The sequence below is a fragment of the Papilio polytes genome, unplaced genomic scaffold (assembly GCF_000836215.1).
Source record: "Papilio polytes unplaced genomic scaffold, Ppol_1.0 DF823935.1, whole genome shotgun sequence".
In the NCBI taxonomy this organism is placed as follows: domain Eukaryota; kingdom Metazoa; phylum Arthropoda; class Insecta; order Lepidoptera; family Papilionidae; genus Papilio; species Papilio polytes.
In genome coordinates, this window is record NW_013525269.1 from 569,978 (window position 1) to 589,171 (window position 19,194).

The 19,194-nt window shown below is 34.8% G+C and overlaps 1 protein-coding gene across 1 annotated transcript in view; it reads left to right on the forward strand.

Annotated features, from left to right (window-relative positions):
• Positions 1-19,194, forward strand: part of LOC106101788 (transcription factor CP2-like protein 1) — a 39,912-nt gene that overhangs the window by 7,421 nt on the left and 13,297 nt on the right. Inside the window, 9 exon segments of the mRNA XM_013281123.1 lie at positions 1,963-2,156; positions 7,701-8,344; positions 15,483-15,594; positions 16,248-16,371; positions 16,832-16,928; positions 17,429-17,521; positions 17,602-17,698; positions 18,173-18,317; positions 18,590-18,691. Of these exon segments, the coding sequence (XP_013136577.1) occupies positions 8,098-8,344; positions 15,483-15,594; positions 16,248-16,371; positions 16,832-16,928; positions 17,429-17,521; positions 17,602-17,698; positions 18,173-18,317; positions 18,590-18,691 (1,017 nt within the window). The 5' untranslated portion in view covers positions 1,963-2,156; positions 7,701-8,097.

The following is a 19,194-nucleotide window of genomic DNA, read 5'->3' on the forward strand; positions in this document are numbered from 1 at the left end:
GCTCCCCCTCATTGGGACAATTTAGTCACATACAGCTATCCAGACTCCCAACGGAATCCGACGCATCAGTACGCACTCAAAAGTTTCTTTAAATAGTTTTGATTTTTTAATTTACATAATTAGATTTTTCAAAATGATTGTCTTTTGGTTCGTTGACGCTTTTTGGTAAGTCTTAATTAATTCATCTATTTTTTATAAATAACACTAAATGCAACCAGTACTGATTATTACTTTTACCTTAAATACGGTTAATTTATTTTAGGTTTTTTTTATTTCATTCAATAAATCAGTTATTTCCTTATTCTGCCAAGAGTTTAACCGACAAATTAAAAAATCACATACGTACGTGAAATTATTTTTTGTTATCCTAATAGATATTTATGCCTTTTTTTGCATTAATTAAAGGTTTTTCTAAATTTTTTTCTAAGACTCATAATTTGGAGGCTAGAGAATTCCAGATCGAACTGAATAAAACGGCCGTATATCAAAGTACTTAAAACTGTCTTCATCTCTACTCAGTCCTCGTAGCATATTACCAACTCTATTGTCATTATTTTAAGATCCTATATCCTTTGGCACAGTTTAAATAGCTTTTATCCGTTAACTACGAAACGACTGTCTTCCTTTCACGTGCTTTTAGATTTTCCCGTAAGATTAGTTATAATTTACTTTCCACGTTTTATGTCTGTTTGAAGCCTAAAGGTGAGGGTTTACATAATATTGAGATATTTTAGAAATTAAAAACTAAACTAGGTTTAGTAATACGTGTGCTTTTCTATTAAAATGGATCTTCCACAGTGATGCTATAAAAGTTGGTGACGTCACTTTCTATGTGATGACGTCACATCACTATAATTGATATTGAAATGTGACGTACGAATTTTGAAATTTCAAACTATAAAGTGACATGTTTAATTCCTCTTGAAAATGTTTTGCAAATACTGGCTGAATTTCAGTTACGTCTATTTCATGTATCTTATTTCAATTAAAACTTGAGTTGGCACGCCTAGCGGAAGAATAATCTTATTCCCCACGTGCCAAGTCAAATGTCATTACTTCAATCGGTTTCGAGTACTGATATAATTACCAAGCACGTGCTACGTAACTAGATACAGTGACCGCAAGCCACGTGATATTAATACCTGTAGAGCAAATAAACCTTTGTTTACTATTATAGACCTATAATATAGTGTCATATTGCATTAGTGATTTTGATGTACATGGAATAAAATTGGAGTGTCTGTAATATAAAAAAAAAACAGATTTCGTAAAGATGTATTTGCGTTGTTGATAACGAAAGTCGCATTTTTTTGTCTATCTGTCTGTCCGCTAACCGCGTTTGGCCAATTTCGACCGGACTTTCACTGAAGGGTAGGTGACAGAAGGGCATATTAAAGGCAACTGTCTTTATTTTAATATTGCGTGGACGAATTCGCGGGCAACAGCTTGTCTTCAGTATAGACGTTCAAATATATATTATAGACAGGACATCACGACCACTAGTATAAATATTTAGATCATGTGGTACTGGTTCCTGTTAATTTCAAATTAGACAACCGATTGTTTTTTGAGACTACAGTTTCGTAATGTCCTGTCTATTGACATGTGTATATTTTTACTTTTACTAATATTATAAATGCGAAAGTTTAGATGGATGGATGTTAGAGTTTGTACCCTAAACGGCTGAACGGATATCGATGAAATTTGGTATAGACGTAGAAGATAGTCTGGAAGAACACATAGGCTATTTACTTTTTTTTTAAATTCCACCCACGCGAATGGAGTCGCGAGCGAAAGCTAGTTCTTAATAATTACCCTACAACATATGTAATTAGACTAGTATTGTCTTGACGAATATTAGTTACATTGTACTAGGAACAAAAAAAAATCATTAATCTGCTATAACTAGCAATATTTCAAGCTAGTAGTAAATTCTAAAATGTTGAATATCTTTCTTTGCAGACCGTACGAGGCATCGTTTAACGTCCAGCGCGGTTGAGATAGAACCAGATAGCACCGACTGAGTACGTCAGCGTTCATATTAATGGAAAATACTGACATTGCCACGTCTATGTTGCTAATGAAGATTGTCTTCCAAGCTCTTAAGATTCTGGACTGACCTGAAGGATATTTTTGGTGTTGCAAGACCATTAATGGTAAGCATAACAAGGGTACTTAAGGTATTTTTAACCTTATGTTTGTGAAGAACAAGGTCGAAAACTATTAGATCGATTTAAAAAATTATTTCACTATCAGGTTGCTACATTATCCCTGAGTGATATGAGCTATATATATTTTATTTCAAAAATTTGAACATACAATAAAATGTTCTTAAATCTCCGTAGTATGTAACTTAATTCTTGACAGCGATAAAAGGTTTTTCAAGAATTTTGTTAATTATAAGACGAAAAAGGAGTGTGTAAACTACCATATTTGTAGATGTAAGAATGTAATAAATTAAGTACTAATGCCCGGATGTTAAAACATTGATTTGATCTGAATATTTGTTTCTGTAGCTCTTATTTATTAAAAATGGTCAAATTAAAATGTAAACGTACAGACCTAAGGTATTAGTTTTGTAAACAGTAAATATTCTTCTAATAATAATTTATCTGTTTACATTTACTTACATTTTTTCACATTACTGTTTTATTTACATAAGATCTTTATGTAAATAAAACAATTACATAAATTATTTATAAGTAATTTAATCCTTCGACGACGAATCGATGATAATTACATTTACTATCTTATACAATATTCGAAAATTGTAAAATCTATACATATAATATAATTAGAGTGTCTGTTAATGAGTTAATGTAATGTCAAAAGAAAAATTCCAGATTTCGGGATGATGATGTATTTGCGGTGCTAATAACGAAAATCGCATTTAGAAATGTTTTGTCTGTCTGTCCGCAAGCCACATTTGTTCCTCGAGTAATCTCTGAAATGGCTGGACCGATTTCGACCGAACTTTTTTAAGGGTAGCTGACATAGACGGGCATATTAATTGTATTTATTGTTGCATGGACGAAGTCTCGGGCAATAGATATATAGAAATAAATTTAACCGTGTATTTCCTCTAACGGAGTTTCAATATATTATTGAATGGACGTTTTTGGCAGTAAAAAGCCATAATAAACGTAATCTCGTTTTACTTTCCGATCCGTAATATCCTATTTGTGGAACTGCCGATTACGCATGTAGTATTAAATTTATCGTAAACAAAAGTAAACTGTAAAGGTCAAAACACGGCGTTGCTGTATACTATAGTAGGATATGTATTAATTTATTTGTTTATTTAGACAACAATATAATGGAGCGTCGATGGCTCAAGGGCTTTAGCACTTGACTTGTAATCTACAGATCTTGAGTTCTAATCCCGCCATGTACCAATGGGATTTTCGGTTTTTTCAAATTAAATGTACATAATTTACTCGACTTTCGTACGATGAAGGAAAATATCGTGATGCCTGCACAAATCGGCGAAGAAATTCAAAGATATGTGTGAAGTCAACCAACCCGCACTTGATCAGAGTGGTTGACTATGGCCTTGTCACCCGTTAAAGTAGGTTTCGAGCCTCTCAGTAGGGACTTATAATAAGCTGGTGATGATGATGGTGATAGGGTCGGAACGTGTATTCCGATGATCTAGTGATGTGCCGCTATTTCAACACGTACCGTTTTCTTAACGGTACGTTTTTCCATCCTCCGTTACTTTAAACTGTCACTCCTAAAACATCCATTTAATTAAACAAAATTTAATGATGTAAATGCGAATTTTTTGATGGATAGAAGGATGTTTGTTATATATCACTAAAATTTGAAATACAATGCCAAATGGGCAGCAAAAGATACCCATTGTATAATTAAAATCAAGTGTCGAAATTATTATACGAACAGGAAAATGTTTCTTTACAATAAAAATAACAAGAATGTGTCAACGTTCATACATACATACCAGTCGTAAAAGATAGAGATTATAATAATGTATAATCTATATCTATACTATTATAATAAAGCGTAAACACACACTTTTTTGTTGCCTAAGATGCCAGCAATTACAGCATGTTTTTGAATAATTCTTTTTTTTAATAAAACGCCCTTCACTTACGTCACGCTTTAGGCTATATATTTTCACGCCAATAAACTTTGGGGTAAATATTTTGGACAAAAACCTTAACGTGGGAAAGAGATTGCCAAGGTTTGTCATGTCATATCATTTTGACATTTGGTAATATCATAATTTCATGCGGATGAAGCCGCACGGGAACAGCTAGTTATTTATGTTAAAGTTATTTATAAGATAAGCGCTTAGATCTCCCAACACGATTCATTTCGTTTGATCAAAATCAATGCAGTGCTTTTGCAACTCTCCAAGTACGTACATAGAAACATAAAACTATTTTTAAATAGGCTGTAAACGTTATGTCCAATGTCCCTCTACTGCTAAAGCGGCAATACTTTGATACCAAGACTAAATTGCAATAGCAAATTGAACAGTATAAATCAAAACAACAATAGCGCTCAGGTTGACAATGGCCGCAGTCGCAGGAAATGAGATAAACATAATTGACATCGCAAGTGTACAAATGCTCCATGTAGGGGCTTTATTGAACCACTAGACTACTAGATAAATTATCTAGTACAGGTACTACGTAACTATATATATATTTTAATGTATAAGTTAGAGCTTGACCATGTTTCTACCTGATGGGTGGTGATGCTATCGAAGGATGGCTCGTGTTAGCTTAATAGCTATTTACAGTCGAGGATCTTTATTTCCTACCCATTTTGATAACTCCAAGAGCGTCCCATAACATTTCATCTTGATACTAGCTGTTCCCGTGCGGCTTCATCCGCATGAAATTGTGAAAATTTTATTTTATTGTTTACATTTGTCAAATTATCAATAGCAAATGTCATAATGACACGACATGAAACACCTTGACTGTCTTGCTTCCTTGATGTTGGCAGCAACTTATGGTCTCTTTCCTACATTAGGGTTTTTATCCAAAATATTTACCCCTTTTTACGTGGACGAAGTTGTGAGCAAAAGCTAGTTATTAATAACTAAACCACGTGCCTACTTCCTTATTTCAGTTCGCAATTCAGAATTTTATTTTGTATTTTTTACTGCGACAATGTTTCGCTTCCGTTTCAATTGGTCATATTTATTATACTCTGAGTGTTCTTGAAATTCGCAATAAAGTTGTTTCGCGTACCGCGCTTTAATTGTCGCCAATATGTATCAATTAAGATCCTCGGTTGACGAGTACGTGAGGCCCTTGTCTTGTCAAGTCACGTTTTTTTTCTTATATTCGGAAAGTTCCGTTTACTATTTTTTTGAGTTAAAGTCATCGGAAAGTTTACATGAAACCTTGACTATACTCACGTTAAAGTAAAAAATTGTTCGCATCAACTGTCAAGTATTAGCAAAAAACAGGGCTGTCTCTAGAATTTTTTGTATTTAATTTTAATAATATTTAGACTAAACTAGTTCTGTGAATACTACAAACTATATTTTTGTACAATTCTTAAAAATTAACATTTTATGTGAGTAAAAATTTTTATTCGATTCTACTATAACTTCTTTTCAACACGTGTTGCAGAAATCTTGTACGGAACCTTGCGAATTGGCGACGGTACCCCACGGGCGCGTCTTGACCCGGCGATCGTGCGACCCTGCCGTCCAAGTGCTCCCAATTCCCGACGTCCACACATCGCTCCTCTCTCGCCATTGGCCAGGGAATTAATGACAATATTGCGTTCTTATTCATTTGACCGTCTTCGTACCATCAATTTAGCGATAGAGGTCCGAGCCACCGTCGACGACCGTGCGTTCTCGACGACTATTCACTGCATAGTTTTCGAAAATACGCCATTATCGGAAGTCCACGATCAGAATAAGCGTTCGCAAATTGGCCTTACGTTTATTAAGACATCCTGTCGTGTATAATTTCAAAATGGTGGATTGACGCGATGTTCGTTAAAGACGGCGACGGGCGAGTCACGGCCGCGTTTATATGGTAGTTCGCCAATATGGCTTGAATGTCCTCGCGCCAGCCCCCACTGGACGATTTACAAAGTGTTTTAGTGCGTTGCAAAGGACTCAAGTTTAAGGTGAGGAAATTTGTGCGGTTTTTGGCATAATGGAAGTAACGTTCTTCGTGTTGGTACATTACAGTCAACGAGTGAAAATTAAAAAAAATGCAAAATTGTTGAGTCTAAATAATATTCAGATGTTCCCTTTTTTAATTTATTTTTCTTATAAAAATTTCTTAACATTAAACCTTTGCTTTTTAAAAGGCATTGAACTCAAATAATTTTTGTCGGATTCCTTATACTTTGATTGATATTAAAAGATTTTTCAAACATAACTATTGTAGCCACAAAACTTTACAATCAAAAATTCTTTGTGAATTTAAACACATATGTTCAATCTCCCTGCATCGAAAAATCCTGGTTTTTCCAATAATTTGTTCAACTAACGACTTTTGTATATATTAAGCAATGGTATTTCCATAGTTATTTTCAAAACTGATGTATGTAATTAATACCAAGAACTTTCTGTATATTAAACGTCTAGGCTACGAATAGAATACTTATCAACCCTCAACTCCTAAAACCATATCAAAAAGTTACCTTTTCATATAGTAAATTTAAACTACTATTTTAAACTAACTACTACTAATAGTGGTAGAGCCCGCTTTAACATCTGCGCACGAATGGGACGGCTCGCCCGGTGTAATGACACGACCATACAGAAAACAGCCGTGAAGTGGAAGCAATTCTGCGTTTCGTCTGATAAGTATGGCCTAATTTTAGTCCCTTTCCCTTTCCACCCTTTTCTTAAGAGGAAAGGATGGGCAAGAAAAGTGGATTTGACGGTGGAGGAGACGCATAGGAAGAGGAAATTTCCCCTTTATGTTCGTCTTCTCCTCCGTCGTCAATTAAGGGCAGGCAACGCATCTGCAATTGCGGATGTTTATGGGCAGCGGTCACTTTTCATTTCAGTGGATTCAGATGGCCGCTTGCTCGTTTGCCACCTTAAAATTAAAAAAAAAAAAAACTATATGTTATATGCCTTTCTGCTGTTTAACACAGTGTTATTAAACATACATTAAAATGAACGCAATGTTTATTACATAACATTTATATGTAACAATATAATGTATTACGGTTAAATATAATATTTCAGTTCAAACAACTATGTCAGGTGAAATAATAATCATTGCTTAGTTGACATAAATTACAACGGATGGAGTGTAAAACTGTCTTAATTTAAATAATTACGAAAATGCTATGTAAGCTAGTCTGCATTATTATAGTGTCTTAAATTGAGTGCATTGTGCTTTGTACTTTAATCTCGATAGACGTATAAATAAATGTTATTAGAAACATGTTAGAAGAAAATTCTCCCAGTTTGTCTGAGTGATTTGAGTGGTCTTTTGCGTTTTTTCTATTACCTAAAAGGTGATATTGGAGACTTATACAAATAGCAATCCTGTTGTTGTACAATGTCTTCTTCTTTCTGTGTTTTTTTTTTTTTATTTGTTAAGCTAGCATTTGACCACAATCCCACCTGAAGGCCCCCACGTCATATTTAGCTATAGTTTGTTGTTGTATTTATTATTAAATGTCAAATGTCTATTTTTTAATATGCTTACGCGTTTTAAAAGTGTTGTTATTGTTTGCAGGAGCCGTAGCATCAGCGCACAGACGCGTACCCGAGTGCAATATTCGATCCCGAGTCGAGTCCCAACGTCGCCAAGTGTGCCCCATGGAGGCCATTCCCAGCCACCAGCGAACGTATTTGATCGGCAATCGTTTCACAAGCAAACCGTTCCCGGGCCTCGTGCCCCACATACAGTACCATCTCTGTCGCTCCAATACAAACATGCTATTGAAAATAGAGAACGAACTCCTCCAAAGTCACCGCCAAAGAGAGACGACGGGTATCAAGAAGTTGTACAACTCGTTCTTCGTGCTGTTTTAACCTATTCGCCGCGTTACGGTCAAACAAAATCATTCATCTATCATTCATCGTTCATTCAGTGACTTTTAGTGTAGTGCGGGCGCTATGGCCCGGGTGTAATGGAATCGTATGACGCAGACAGAGACTATACAGGGCTTATTATGCATGAGGGTCGTAAGGAGGACCCGTTCACGTGGGAGTCGTCAGTGAGGCTCACTCTGGTGGGTAGAGAGGAGGAGTTCGGGATGTACCTGGAGGAAAGAGAAGGTCGTAAGAGGAAGTGGCACCAGGGGGACGATAAGACCATGCGGCGCGAGGACGCCGACGAGAAGGAGCCCAGGAAGGTGCCGCCGAAGAAAATTATGGGTACGTACCTTACTGTGTATATAAACTTTTAAGAGTATGGAATAATGTACATCTGGTCAAAGAATAAGCTTAGATGTCTAGAGATTTTCGGGAGTAATTTTCTCGACAATTTCAGCTAACCAATATTTAAAGCTGTTATAATCGACAGTTCGAAACTCGTGTAGCATTATTATGAATTACTATTTTAATTAGACGTTACAAATAAGTTGCTATAGAATAGTTTATTGTTAACTTCTTATGAACTCTTCTCTCTTATCACATAACTTTTTAGGCTATTTTTTAATCACTCGTAGACAGTTTGACCTATTTCGTATAAAACCATCTATTCGAATGTTACAATTGTAACAATTAAGTGTTCACACTCAATGCTATGTTGTTATTACTCGACCAATAACGAAAGACGAGCGCGACAAAGATTAAGTACCAAAGGTAACGTATGACGCGTCACATTATGCCTAATTGACCACTTTTGTATAAAATTAAACCTGGAATCTGCAATCATAGTTCGTCGCATTGTGCGAGGTCAATTTAAAGATTTGTGATGTCAGTAATCTATACCAATGTAATAAAGCGTAAACACATTACTTTGTGGCGCAGGATGTCAACAATCACATCATATTTTTGAATAATTCTTTCTTTAATAAAAAGCCCTGCACTTATGACATGCTTTAGGCTATATATTTTTACGCTATTAAACTCGGGGGATAAATAAATTGGAAAATAAACCTTTATGTGGGAAAGGGTCCATAATTTACAAACTGCCAACATGAAAGAAGTATGGTTGCCATGGTTTGTCATCATGTTATGTCATTTTGACATTTGCAATTGATAATTTGACACATGTAAACAATAAAATAAGATTTTCATAATTTAATGCGGATGAAATCGCACAGGAATAGCTAGTATAGAATATATCTAAAAACGTTTACAACCCAAACGATGATAATGTACTCTGAGAGACTACCAACGCTTTGGTAAACGTGAAAATATTATGTTAGTCTATGTAAAGAACTGATAATGGGAAGACAAATTATAAACTTTGGTGCATGGCCAGTAACCGGCGCGATGCGGCTGAGGAACGCACGCACATTTAAAAAAAAAGATTATTTATCAGCACACTCGTGACCTTATGTGCATTGATATTGTTTGTTTGTGATATTAAATGTGTCTTGGCTTGTAATAGATCAGTTTATTCAATGTTTCTTAGTGCTAAATGAAGGAATCAGTTTGCAGTCTGTTATACATGTAAAATACTTCTCTTTACCTATGTTATGACTTAATAATACACTTAATAGCAAAATTATGGAGAACTAAAAGTGAAGTTATATCATGTAAATCAGAGAATCGCATAGTAAACATGGTTATGCAAATTGTGATCTATTTTTAGTTAATATATGCAAATTAGCGTAAACATTTTTTTTATAAGCGAGTAATAGGCAAAAGTTGTCAAAAGTTGTTGTCCAACCGGTGTTTTTATCACCATGTATTGAAACAGAATTTATAGTATTTCAAAGCAATGTCTTTTAACTGAAAAAGTTCTGAGTATGGTTATTCTTATAGATATGAATACTACATTAACCTCGTGAAAATTTAGTTAAAATAAATTGATCTTAGTAAAGCTACATAACATGCATTTTTGCATATAGCTTTTTTATTTGAGTTGTTTGATAGAAACTTGAAGATATTGAATACAAGTCTTCACATTAATATGTTCAATAAGTAAGTTCAATAGCTTTCGTCCGCGACTCCGTTCGCGTGAGATTAAAAAAAACAAACTGAGTAGCTTATGTGTTCTTCCAGAATGTCTTCTACATTAATACCAAATTTCATCGAAATCCGTTCAGCCGTTTAGGCTACAAACTCTAACAAACATTCATCCAACTAAACTTTCACATTTATAATATCAAGTAAGATTAATATCAAGTTGGTTTCTTTCGATTAAACAATATTAAAGAATGTTTGTTATCTAAAATATCACTACATCATCTAGATTATTATTTAAAAAATAAACTTATTATAGTTCATTGTTGTAAAATTATAATCTAGATTAAAATTATTTCAAATGATCGATTACCTAAATCGTGATATCAAATCTCTGAAACATCGAACGATTTAAAAAAATAGAATGAAACGGCAAATGTTAAAGAAATAAAACGTCACGAATTCAAAAACAGAATTACGTGACTTTATATCTTCATAATTACTATGTTATAAATATCTGGTCTATTCAAAAGCACGTATACGCTGGAGAGGAGATATTCAAACGTGTAATTCTGCTGTAACAATTTTCTTATTGTCTTATTTTTCAAGGAGAATAAAAAATATATGTCTTACAAAAGTTTTGACAGTGGAAGACTACTGTAAATCCCTCTACATATGTTATGTTGTGACAATTTTAAACAGTCGAACTGATCAGGTAAAACTTTAACTGAACAGTTGACAGTAACTAAGCGTAATTAGCGTTTTACAAGTCTACAAACTAACACCCAAGGCGTTTCTTATCGATATACGTTGATTTTTTACGCAATAATTTGACATGTACCAAAGATAAAACCGTATCAAGCAATTAACTTCTGCTACAGATGTATTACATAATTTTCATTAATAAATTTATTGTGTTATTTGAATTGAAGTATGTTTGTATTGAAGTTCGAATAGCCCCAGTGGAGAAGGTTAGGAGTAAAGGTTAGCATGGTATGGGCATGTTATGAGGAGGGATGAATCGCATGTTACAAGGAGAACGTTAGTTATGAGTGTGGTACACCGGTAGAGGTAGACCTAGAAAGAGATGGATGGATTGCGTAAAAGGTGACATGATGAAAAAGGAAGTGATGACTGAGATGACGTATGATAGTGTTATGTGGAGGACAAAAACCTGTTGTGCGGCCCTACGGAAGTAGGATAAGCAGAAAGATGATGATAAAACGAAAAAAAAAACTGCTTGTAACTGTACATTTTTAACTAAAAAAAATCTTTAAGTATTCCAGAATTCTATTTCATTTCTACAATGTATGAAATTTACGTTGTAAATAGCGTGTCTATAGTAATGTGTTATATTCATACGGGTAATAAAATACTATACCCGTATGGCAAAGCGCTGGTTGAGGAAATTTTAATATATAAATATACGTAACAAACTTATGGTATTGACTAAATTTAGTGTAAGATTTCTTTGCAAAAATATCACTTATATCTTTTTGAGCGTGAGTTATACTATACTAGCCTTCATGACTCCAACCGCGTGGAATTAAAAAAAACAAAAGTTAGTTGCCTATGTGTTCTTCCAGACTATCCTCTACATCTGTACCAAATTTCATCCTAATCCGTTCAGCCGTTTAGGCTACAAACTAACAAACATCCATCTATCTATGAAGTATGATTAATTCATTAAAAAAATATACTCCAGTCATAGTTACTCGTAAACCATGAATACAATTTGACAAACATTTGCACACGTACGTAAGCAATCGTAACACGTTACATTGTAAAACATTTAGCACGTGATCATAATAAAAACAGTTTCACGACATTAGAATAGCTTGTTTGCGTTTTTTCACACCTAACGAATACAGTAGAACCTCGATAACTCAAACCTCGGTAACTAAAAAACCTCTATAACTTCAAAAAATAATATGTTCCCTTCCTATCAAAGCCCAAAACCTCTATAACATATCTCTCTATAACTTAAAATATTTTGTTTTTCCCTTCGACTTTAACTTATCGAGGTTCTCCTGTATCTAATTTGATTCACTTCTACTTGTATTCTATTACTATTCATAATACATCTCTTTGCTGTCAAAGTTTAACCTCTGCTGCCCATTAGGAGTGCCGAACCAAATCTTTCCATGACCATTATGAAATTAATCTGTAAAATTCATGTCTCCCGCTTGGCCGATCTGAGTGCGACTAATCAATAATCATTGCCATCGATCCTTTCAGAAAACTGATTATATCCGTCTCCGGACACACCTTCATTTTTACCTGTACATTTGTAATCTTGTACCAAAATACGCGATACGCTACTATGTAATTAACACTTCGATGTCAAAGATTAAGCAACAGATGGGATACACATGCAACGACATATTAATACCTAATTCGGTACAATTCTGTTTTTTATAATTATCACGAAACGAATAATAATTTTGCACTTAACTTGGTTTGGAGCCCCTAATTGGAGACATTTATTAGCTGATGACGATTGAACAATTCTGAAATTTAGCGATTCTCTGCTTCTAATATTATCAATGTGAAAGTTTAGATGGATAGATGTTTGTTAGAGTTTAATACTACGCGCAGTCATGGGCAAAAGCTAGTTTGTCTATAAGTTATTTGCTTATTGAAAGCATACTTGAGGTGATTTTTTTTATCAAAATATGATCTACGCTTGCTTAATCTACAACATATTATTCTATTTTTATTATTTAGAAAATACGTCACAACATCCTTCATCTTAGATCAATGTCATAAAAAATTATCACCTCTGACGTATACCAAGTTATGCAACAATTGCCAACAATACGCGTCGGTTTTTGTTGAAGTCTAAAAACGCCTACTTTTTTACAACCTACAAAAATAAATTACCATCTTAACGATATATTTAAAACTATCCTTCGCTATTAAGGCGAAGTCAGGACTCTTGTTCGTTTTCCACCTCATGATATTAAAGTCATTGTAGTTAGGTATTGACTATTAAATAAACGGCCGAATACTGACACGACATTTAAATATGTAACAACGATCTAAATAATGAGCCCGCGATTAACTCCAAATACCTTACATTTTTTGACATGTAATTGTAAGCGGTGCTTACGAAGCGAACTGTATAAGATTCGTTTCAGTATTTAGCTGACAATGATGCAAAAAGTCACTGTAAGACATAGGTATAGTTTGTAAAATGCATTTGATATTGACGGAGGCCCAACTTTAGTCCCTTTCCCTTTCCACCCTTTTCTTATAAGGGAAAGATGCGATGACGATAGTGGATTTTACGTTGGAGGAGTCTCTTAGGAAGGGGAAATATCTTTTTTATGTGCGTCTTCTCCGTTGATTAATGGTAAGCAACGCATCTGCAATTTCGGATGTCCATGGGTAGCGGTCGCTTCACCATTTTGGTGGATTCAGGTGGCCGCTTGCTCGTTCGCTAACTTATGGCATTAAAAATCTCACGGGCTGTAGCCTAGATATAACTCGGTCATTATGTAGATTAGTTCCTGTAAATCAGCACTTTGATACAACTTCCCTTATTCCAATCTCCGAAAGTAATCTTTTTTTACTTACGAAAGTAAGCTAGTATGAAGTTAAATTTTATCTTATTACGAAATTTAGACAGACTGCAAACTTATTTTTCTTGTAAGTTGTGAATGACAGTGTATGAGGCGCTCGTGTAAGATGACATTGAGAATTGGAGACATAAAGTCTAACACGTACTGGACGTTATTGAAAGGAGTTGTCTTATGGATGTTAAAACAAAGTAGTGTTTTATGACAGTGAATCAAACATTAAAACAAAAGTGCAAATAGTAATTGAAGATATGAAAAAACCACACAAAAAACTAAATAAAGCTTAAAAAATACAACGCCATCTATCTTGATACGGATAGAATTAAAACTGCCAGCATATAGCCACTTTCTTGAAGTTGCAAATCTAAGAGAGTGGTGATAATGGTTGAAGATTCCGTAGCATCACAAGCGGATAGGGTATCCGCAGCCGCAGTACTGCAGTTCGCGGCAAGAGAAGCACGAGAGGGTCGCCGTTTCTCGGAGTTTGGAGCACATGCGTTCGCAAGCATCACCTACAATGCTTATGGTATTTACTCATATAATTCATCATACAAACGAGAACGTTATAATCTAGACGAAATACTTTGAATTGAATGAAAGTTTATAGCCTAATTTTTGATTTGTTCGTTGCCTCTTATTCAAACTTAATTCGGTACTAAGATAATACACTTATGCATGATACTCTTTTAAATGGTTTAGGCCATTCAAAAGTGTTCACCACTCAAAAAACAAGATTATTGAAACAAATAAAATCGCTATAAAACTTGATAATTAGCCTTTATTATAAATTGTTACTAAGTTACCTTATCAAGAATACAAGTAATTCATCGAAAATCATTAAAATATTGCAAACAATCTTCCAGTGGTTACCAGTTCAGTCGACTGGCACAACAGAGGTCAAAGAACAATGATATCGCAGACACGGGCTATTATTGTTCACATTTCATCACCGTTTGAAGTCCAATAAGGAACGTCTTCTTGATGCTATAAAAATAACGAATATATTGATTTATTGCTTTTTTATTAACAAATCATTATGTACAATACGTTCCAGTACTTGAAGCAAATAGTCTTTGATATTTTACTGCCTATCTTTTCACTACTAGTCATAATGAATTTCTTTACCTCTTCTATGTCACTTAATTTCCTTATCTATTAACTTTTCTCTGCAATACGCCTGCAATTTATCTGATTGTACATTTTCCAAGATAAAAACGACTTTTTATTTGAATAAGCAATTCATTTAGTGACCATTAAAAATCTCGGAATGAAGCAAAAACAGGTCCCCCTTTAATGGTGTCTGATAAGTATGAATACAGATGTTAGGAGATATGAAATACAAAGCAATTAGAGAGTCTGTCAAGACAAACCATTTCACTAGAAAACCGGACAGCGCTGATAACAGTAACCAGTTTATAGACTAGGTTCAGAGCTATCTTGCTCGTAATTGTCAGCGACCCGCCTGATAAACCCGCCTCGTGTATGTGTGATGTGACGTCACGCACTGATAACAATTGTTTTGCTAATTGAATTTAGACTGATTTCTACGTGGATACTAATTATTGACAGAGACAATGATGTTGGTTGAAAACATTGTGGATTTTCCATCCAAATTTTTAACCAGAAATACTATAACTTGAGCCCTCTATGTGAATAGCATAGTGCTATTTTTATAAACTACGTTTACTACAGTAACACACGCAAACACGCCTTACGTACGTTAACATCAATTAAATTGTCCATTCTTGTCTATAGCTTCTTAGTCTATGACCAAATCTAGACTAGATTACGTACCGTCCTAAATACACGTGCACCTCATTATTGTCTTTATTAATTATGTATTTCGTTTCTTTCAGCGTCGCTGGGAGAGATGGGCGGAAGCGGTACGAGCTCGTCCTCCTCGCATCTGTCCCCTGGTTGGCAGGTCAACGATCTAGACCTAGACCTACCTGGAGAGTTGTCTATGAAGTTAGTTCCTTACCAAAAAAATCTTAAAAGATTAGGTGTTACTGGTTCAATTAGTCTTGCGGTCTGTCCCACCAAATTGTAAATTGTCTGATAATAATCCAATATCTAAAATATGTGATGGAAATACCGGATTTTGTTCCCTTATCTGACAGTGACGTCATTTTTAAGCTATCTGAGCCCCTATCAGCCAGTGGTGGGACAGGCCCTTACTATCGTACTAATTATAAATGCGAAAGTTTAGATGGATGTTTGTTAAGAGTTTGTAGTCAAAATGGCTGAAAGGATCTCAATGATATTTAGTATAGATGTAGAGCGTGGTCTGGAAGAACACATGGGCTACTTACTTTTCTCGCTTAAAGTGTAGAGGGCGAAAGCAATCAACTTAATATTATAAATGCGAAAGATCAGATGGTTGGATGGATGTTTGTTAGAGATTATTGCCTAAACGGCTGAACGCATTTCGATGAAATTTGGTATAGATGTAGAGGGTAGTCTGGAAGAACACACCGACTACTTACTTTTTTCTCTTTTATTACCATACAGACGTGATCGCGGGCGATAGCTAGTGCCTAATAAAAGTGACCGTTGTTATTAATTTCTAAGCCAATTACAACTTCTATAGTTATGTTTTTAATTAAGAGTATTGTGTGTAGCGAAGCGTTACTGTCGCTGCCGTCGCTGTCGGTGTTCAAACAAGAGGCGCCTTCTCCGACTGGCGCCGTGCTGTCCCCGCCGCGCCGCGCCTGGCCCTGCACACGACGCATTGACGACAGACAGGTCCGTACCTTTCGTTTCCAATGTACATCTAATATTATAATATTTAGGAAGAAGAAAGATTTGTATATTGGAATAACTCAATATCTACTGGGCGGATGTCAATCCTATCACCATTATAAAGCTACGTTATCGTTGAGTAGCATAGGCAATATTTTTACATTTCACGTGGATGAAGTCGCGAGCAATAACTAGTACTCTATAAAAAGATGCTTAGCTATGTTGTTATATGAGTTATGGAAACCCAGTCTATGTGTTTATCGATGGTAGTAATTGAACAACATCTTTCCGACGTATAGGCTTACTCGATCCCTGATACCACTAACAAAAGACAGACTTGAATTAGAAGTATTTTGTGCTTATCTGATAGATAACGAAGAACTAATTCTAGCCCATTTTTAAAAAAGTAATGATGCGACGACAATAAAAAAATTGTATCTAATTATTGTTTGTAATATTTTAGATAACCAGCATGGTGGTGGACAGCGTGAACCGCGACGGCATGGAGGAGGGCTCCTGCCAGCAGTCGCCGCCGCACAACGCCATCTTGCCGGACCAATGTGAGTGCACTATACTATCTTGAAGTTGGCACGTATGCAACTACAGTACTCTAGGTGTCAACGTGCCAACTTAAGCGCTGAATGTACACTTAAAATATTACAATAATGTTAAAAAGAATCAAAAGATTTTTCCTGCTGTTTTCGATGCCCACGATACAGGCATTGCCTAGTGTGGGCATCACCAGATTAATCGTATATTAACCACAACTTGTATTTATCTTTTAATTGGTATAACTGTAATTGTTATTGGTAATCTCTTATTTTTCAGTAAAATTATTTCTATTTCTATTTCAAACACACAGATTATTTTCATCTAAATTAAACTCTACTTTCAATATATATAAAAGTACTTACTGATTCTATTTATATTACATGTTACTAACGTACTAAAATGAAAATCTCACGTATTTTTTTCTGAACTAGTTCAGTTGATTTTTTTAAATTAATTATTCATCACACTGGAAACTATAGAATTAAGGGTTAATTTAATTTTTCAACAGCGTGTAGTCCGGAGATGCAGTGCCAGGCGATGCAGACTGGCGCGCTGGTGCCCATCACTGGATACCACTCGCCTCCCATGCACGAAAATAAGAGTAAGTTTCAATAACAATAAACAAGACAAAAAGAAGGAAGATGATATTGAATTCGATCATAGTGTGTCTCCTTGTTTCAGATCCAGGTCTGCTGATGTGCTCGCCAGTCAGCTCGCTGGATGGTTTCCTGCACTCGCCAGTACAGCGCTCGGAACCCAGCTTCAAGGATGATACAAGGTACTGTCATGTACTGTCGCGGACACTTGCTCTATTAACAGAAAAAATGCCTTGTTCATTACAATCAGACAAACTCTGCCTAATAAAAACACACACTACTTAGTTATATAGGATGTCTGAAACACAGCGTCTTTTTGAATAACTCTTTCTTTAATAAAAAGCCCTACATTTACGACATGCTTTAAGCTATATATTTTCACGCTATTAAACTTAGGGAGTAAATAATTGGCAAAAAACCGTAATGCGGGAAATGGACATAAATTACAAGCTGTGGTATAACAATTACCGTAGTAATTGTTATTCAATGTCAAAGGCCTTCGATAATATGATATTTTTAAATTTTGACATTTGCAATGTAAACAATAAAATTTATTTTGTATAATTTCATATGGATGAAGCCTGACGGAAAGCTTGTATAATATAAATACGAAATAACCAATTATATTTTTCACACTATAATAATATATGTGTCAGGTTCCAGTACGTGTTGGCTGCAGCGACCTCTATCGCCACTAAACAAAACGAGGAGACACTCACATATCTCAACCAGGGACAGCCCTATGAGATCAAACTGAAGAAACTAGGAGACCTCTCACATTACAAAGGAAAAATATTAAAAGTAAATATAATTACACTAGTTTAAACACTTTTAAATTCAAAAATAATCTTTCTAAAAAGAAATTTTGTTCTTATCCCCTTTAAAATGACAGAATTTCTTTAAAATTCGATTAATTTATTTTAAAAATAAAAACGAAACAAGCATTGCATGCATTTAGTCCGGTTTTACGTTTTCTCCGTAACTATTCGATTTCATTGCCTCAATTCATCAAAAATACGTTTAAGACATCTTTCAGCAGTGTAAACCCACGGTTAATAATGAATTTTGTACAGAGCGTGATAAAGATCTGCTTCCACGAGCGTCGGCTGCAATACATGGAACGCGAGCAGATCGCCCAGTGGCATGCAGACCGCCCCGGGGAGCGCATCGTAGAGGTAACAAAAACCCTTTATATTAGTAAAAAAACAAAAAAATCACATCAAAATCTTCCTTTATGATAATCATGGGAAGAATAAGAATTTAATACCACCTTACCTGTCAAAAAAGGTGTAGTCGTTTTGGCTATATACTAATATTATAAATGTGAAAGTTTAGATGGATGGATGGATGTTTGTTAGAGTTTGTAGCCTAAACTGCTGAACGGATATCGATGAAATTTCGTATAGATGTAAAGGATACTCTGGAAGAACACATAGGCTACTTTTTTTAATACCACGCGGACGGAGTCTCGGGCGAAAGCTAGTATAAAATATATTTCATTAGTATAAAGAAAATAAAAGAAAAAGTTGATTGTTAGAATTTTGTCTGTGATGTAGACAAAATTCTGACTATAATTCTAATTTTATATATTTTTTTGCATTAATAATATACATACTAATTTTATTAATGCGAAAGTTTAGATGGATGCATGTTTGTTTGTTAGAATTTGTACCCTTAA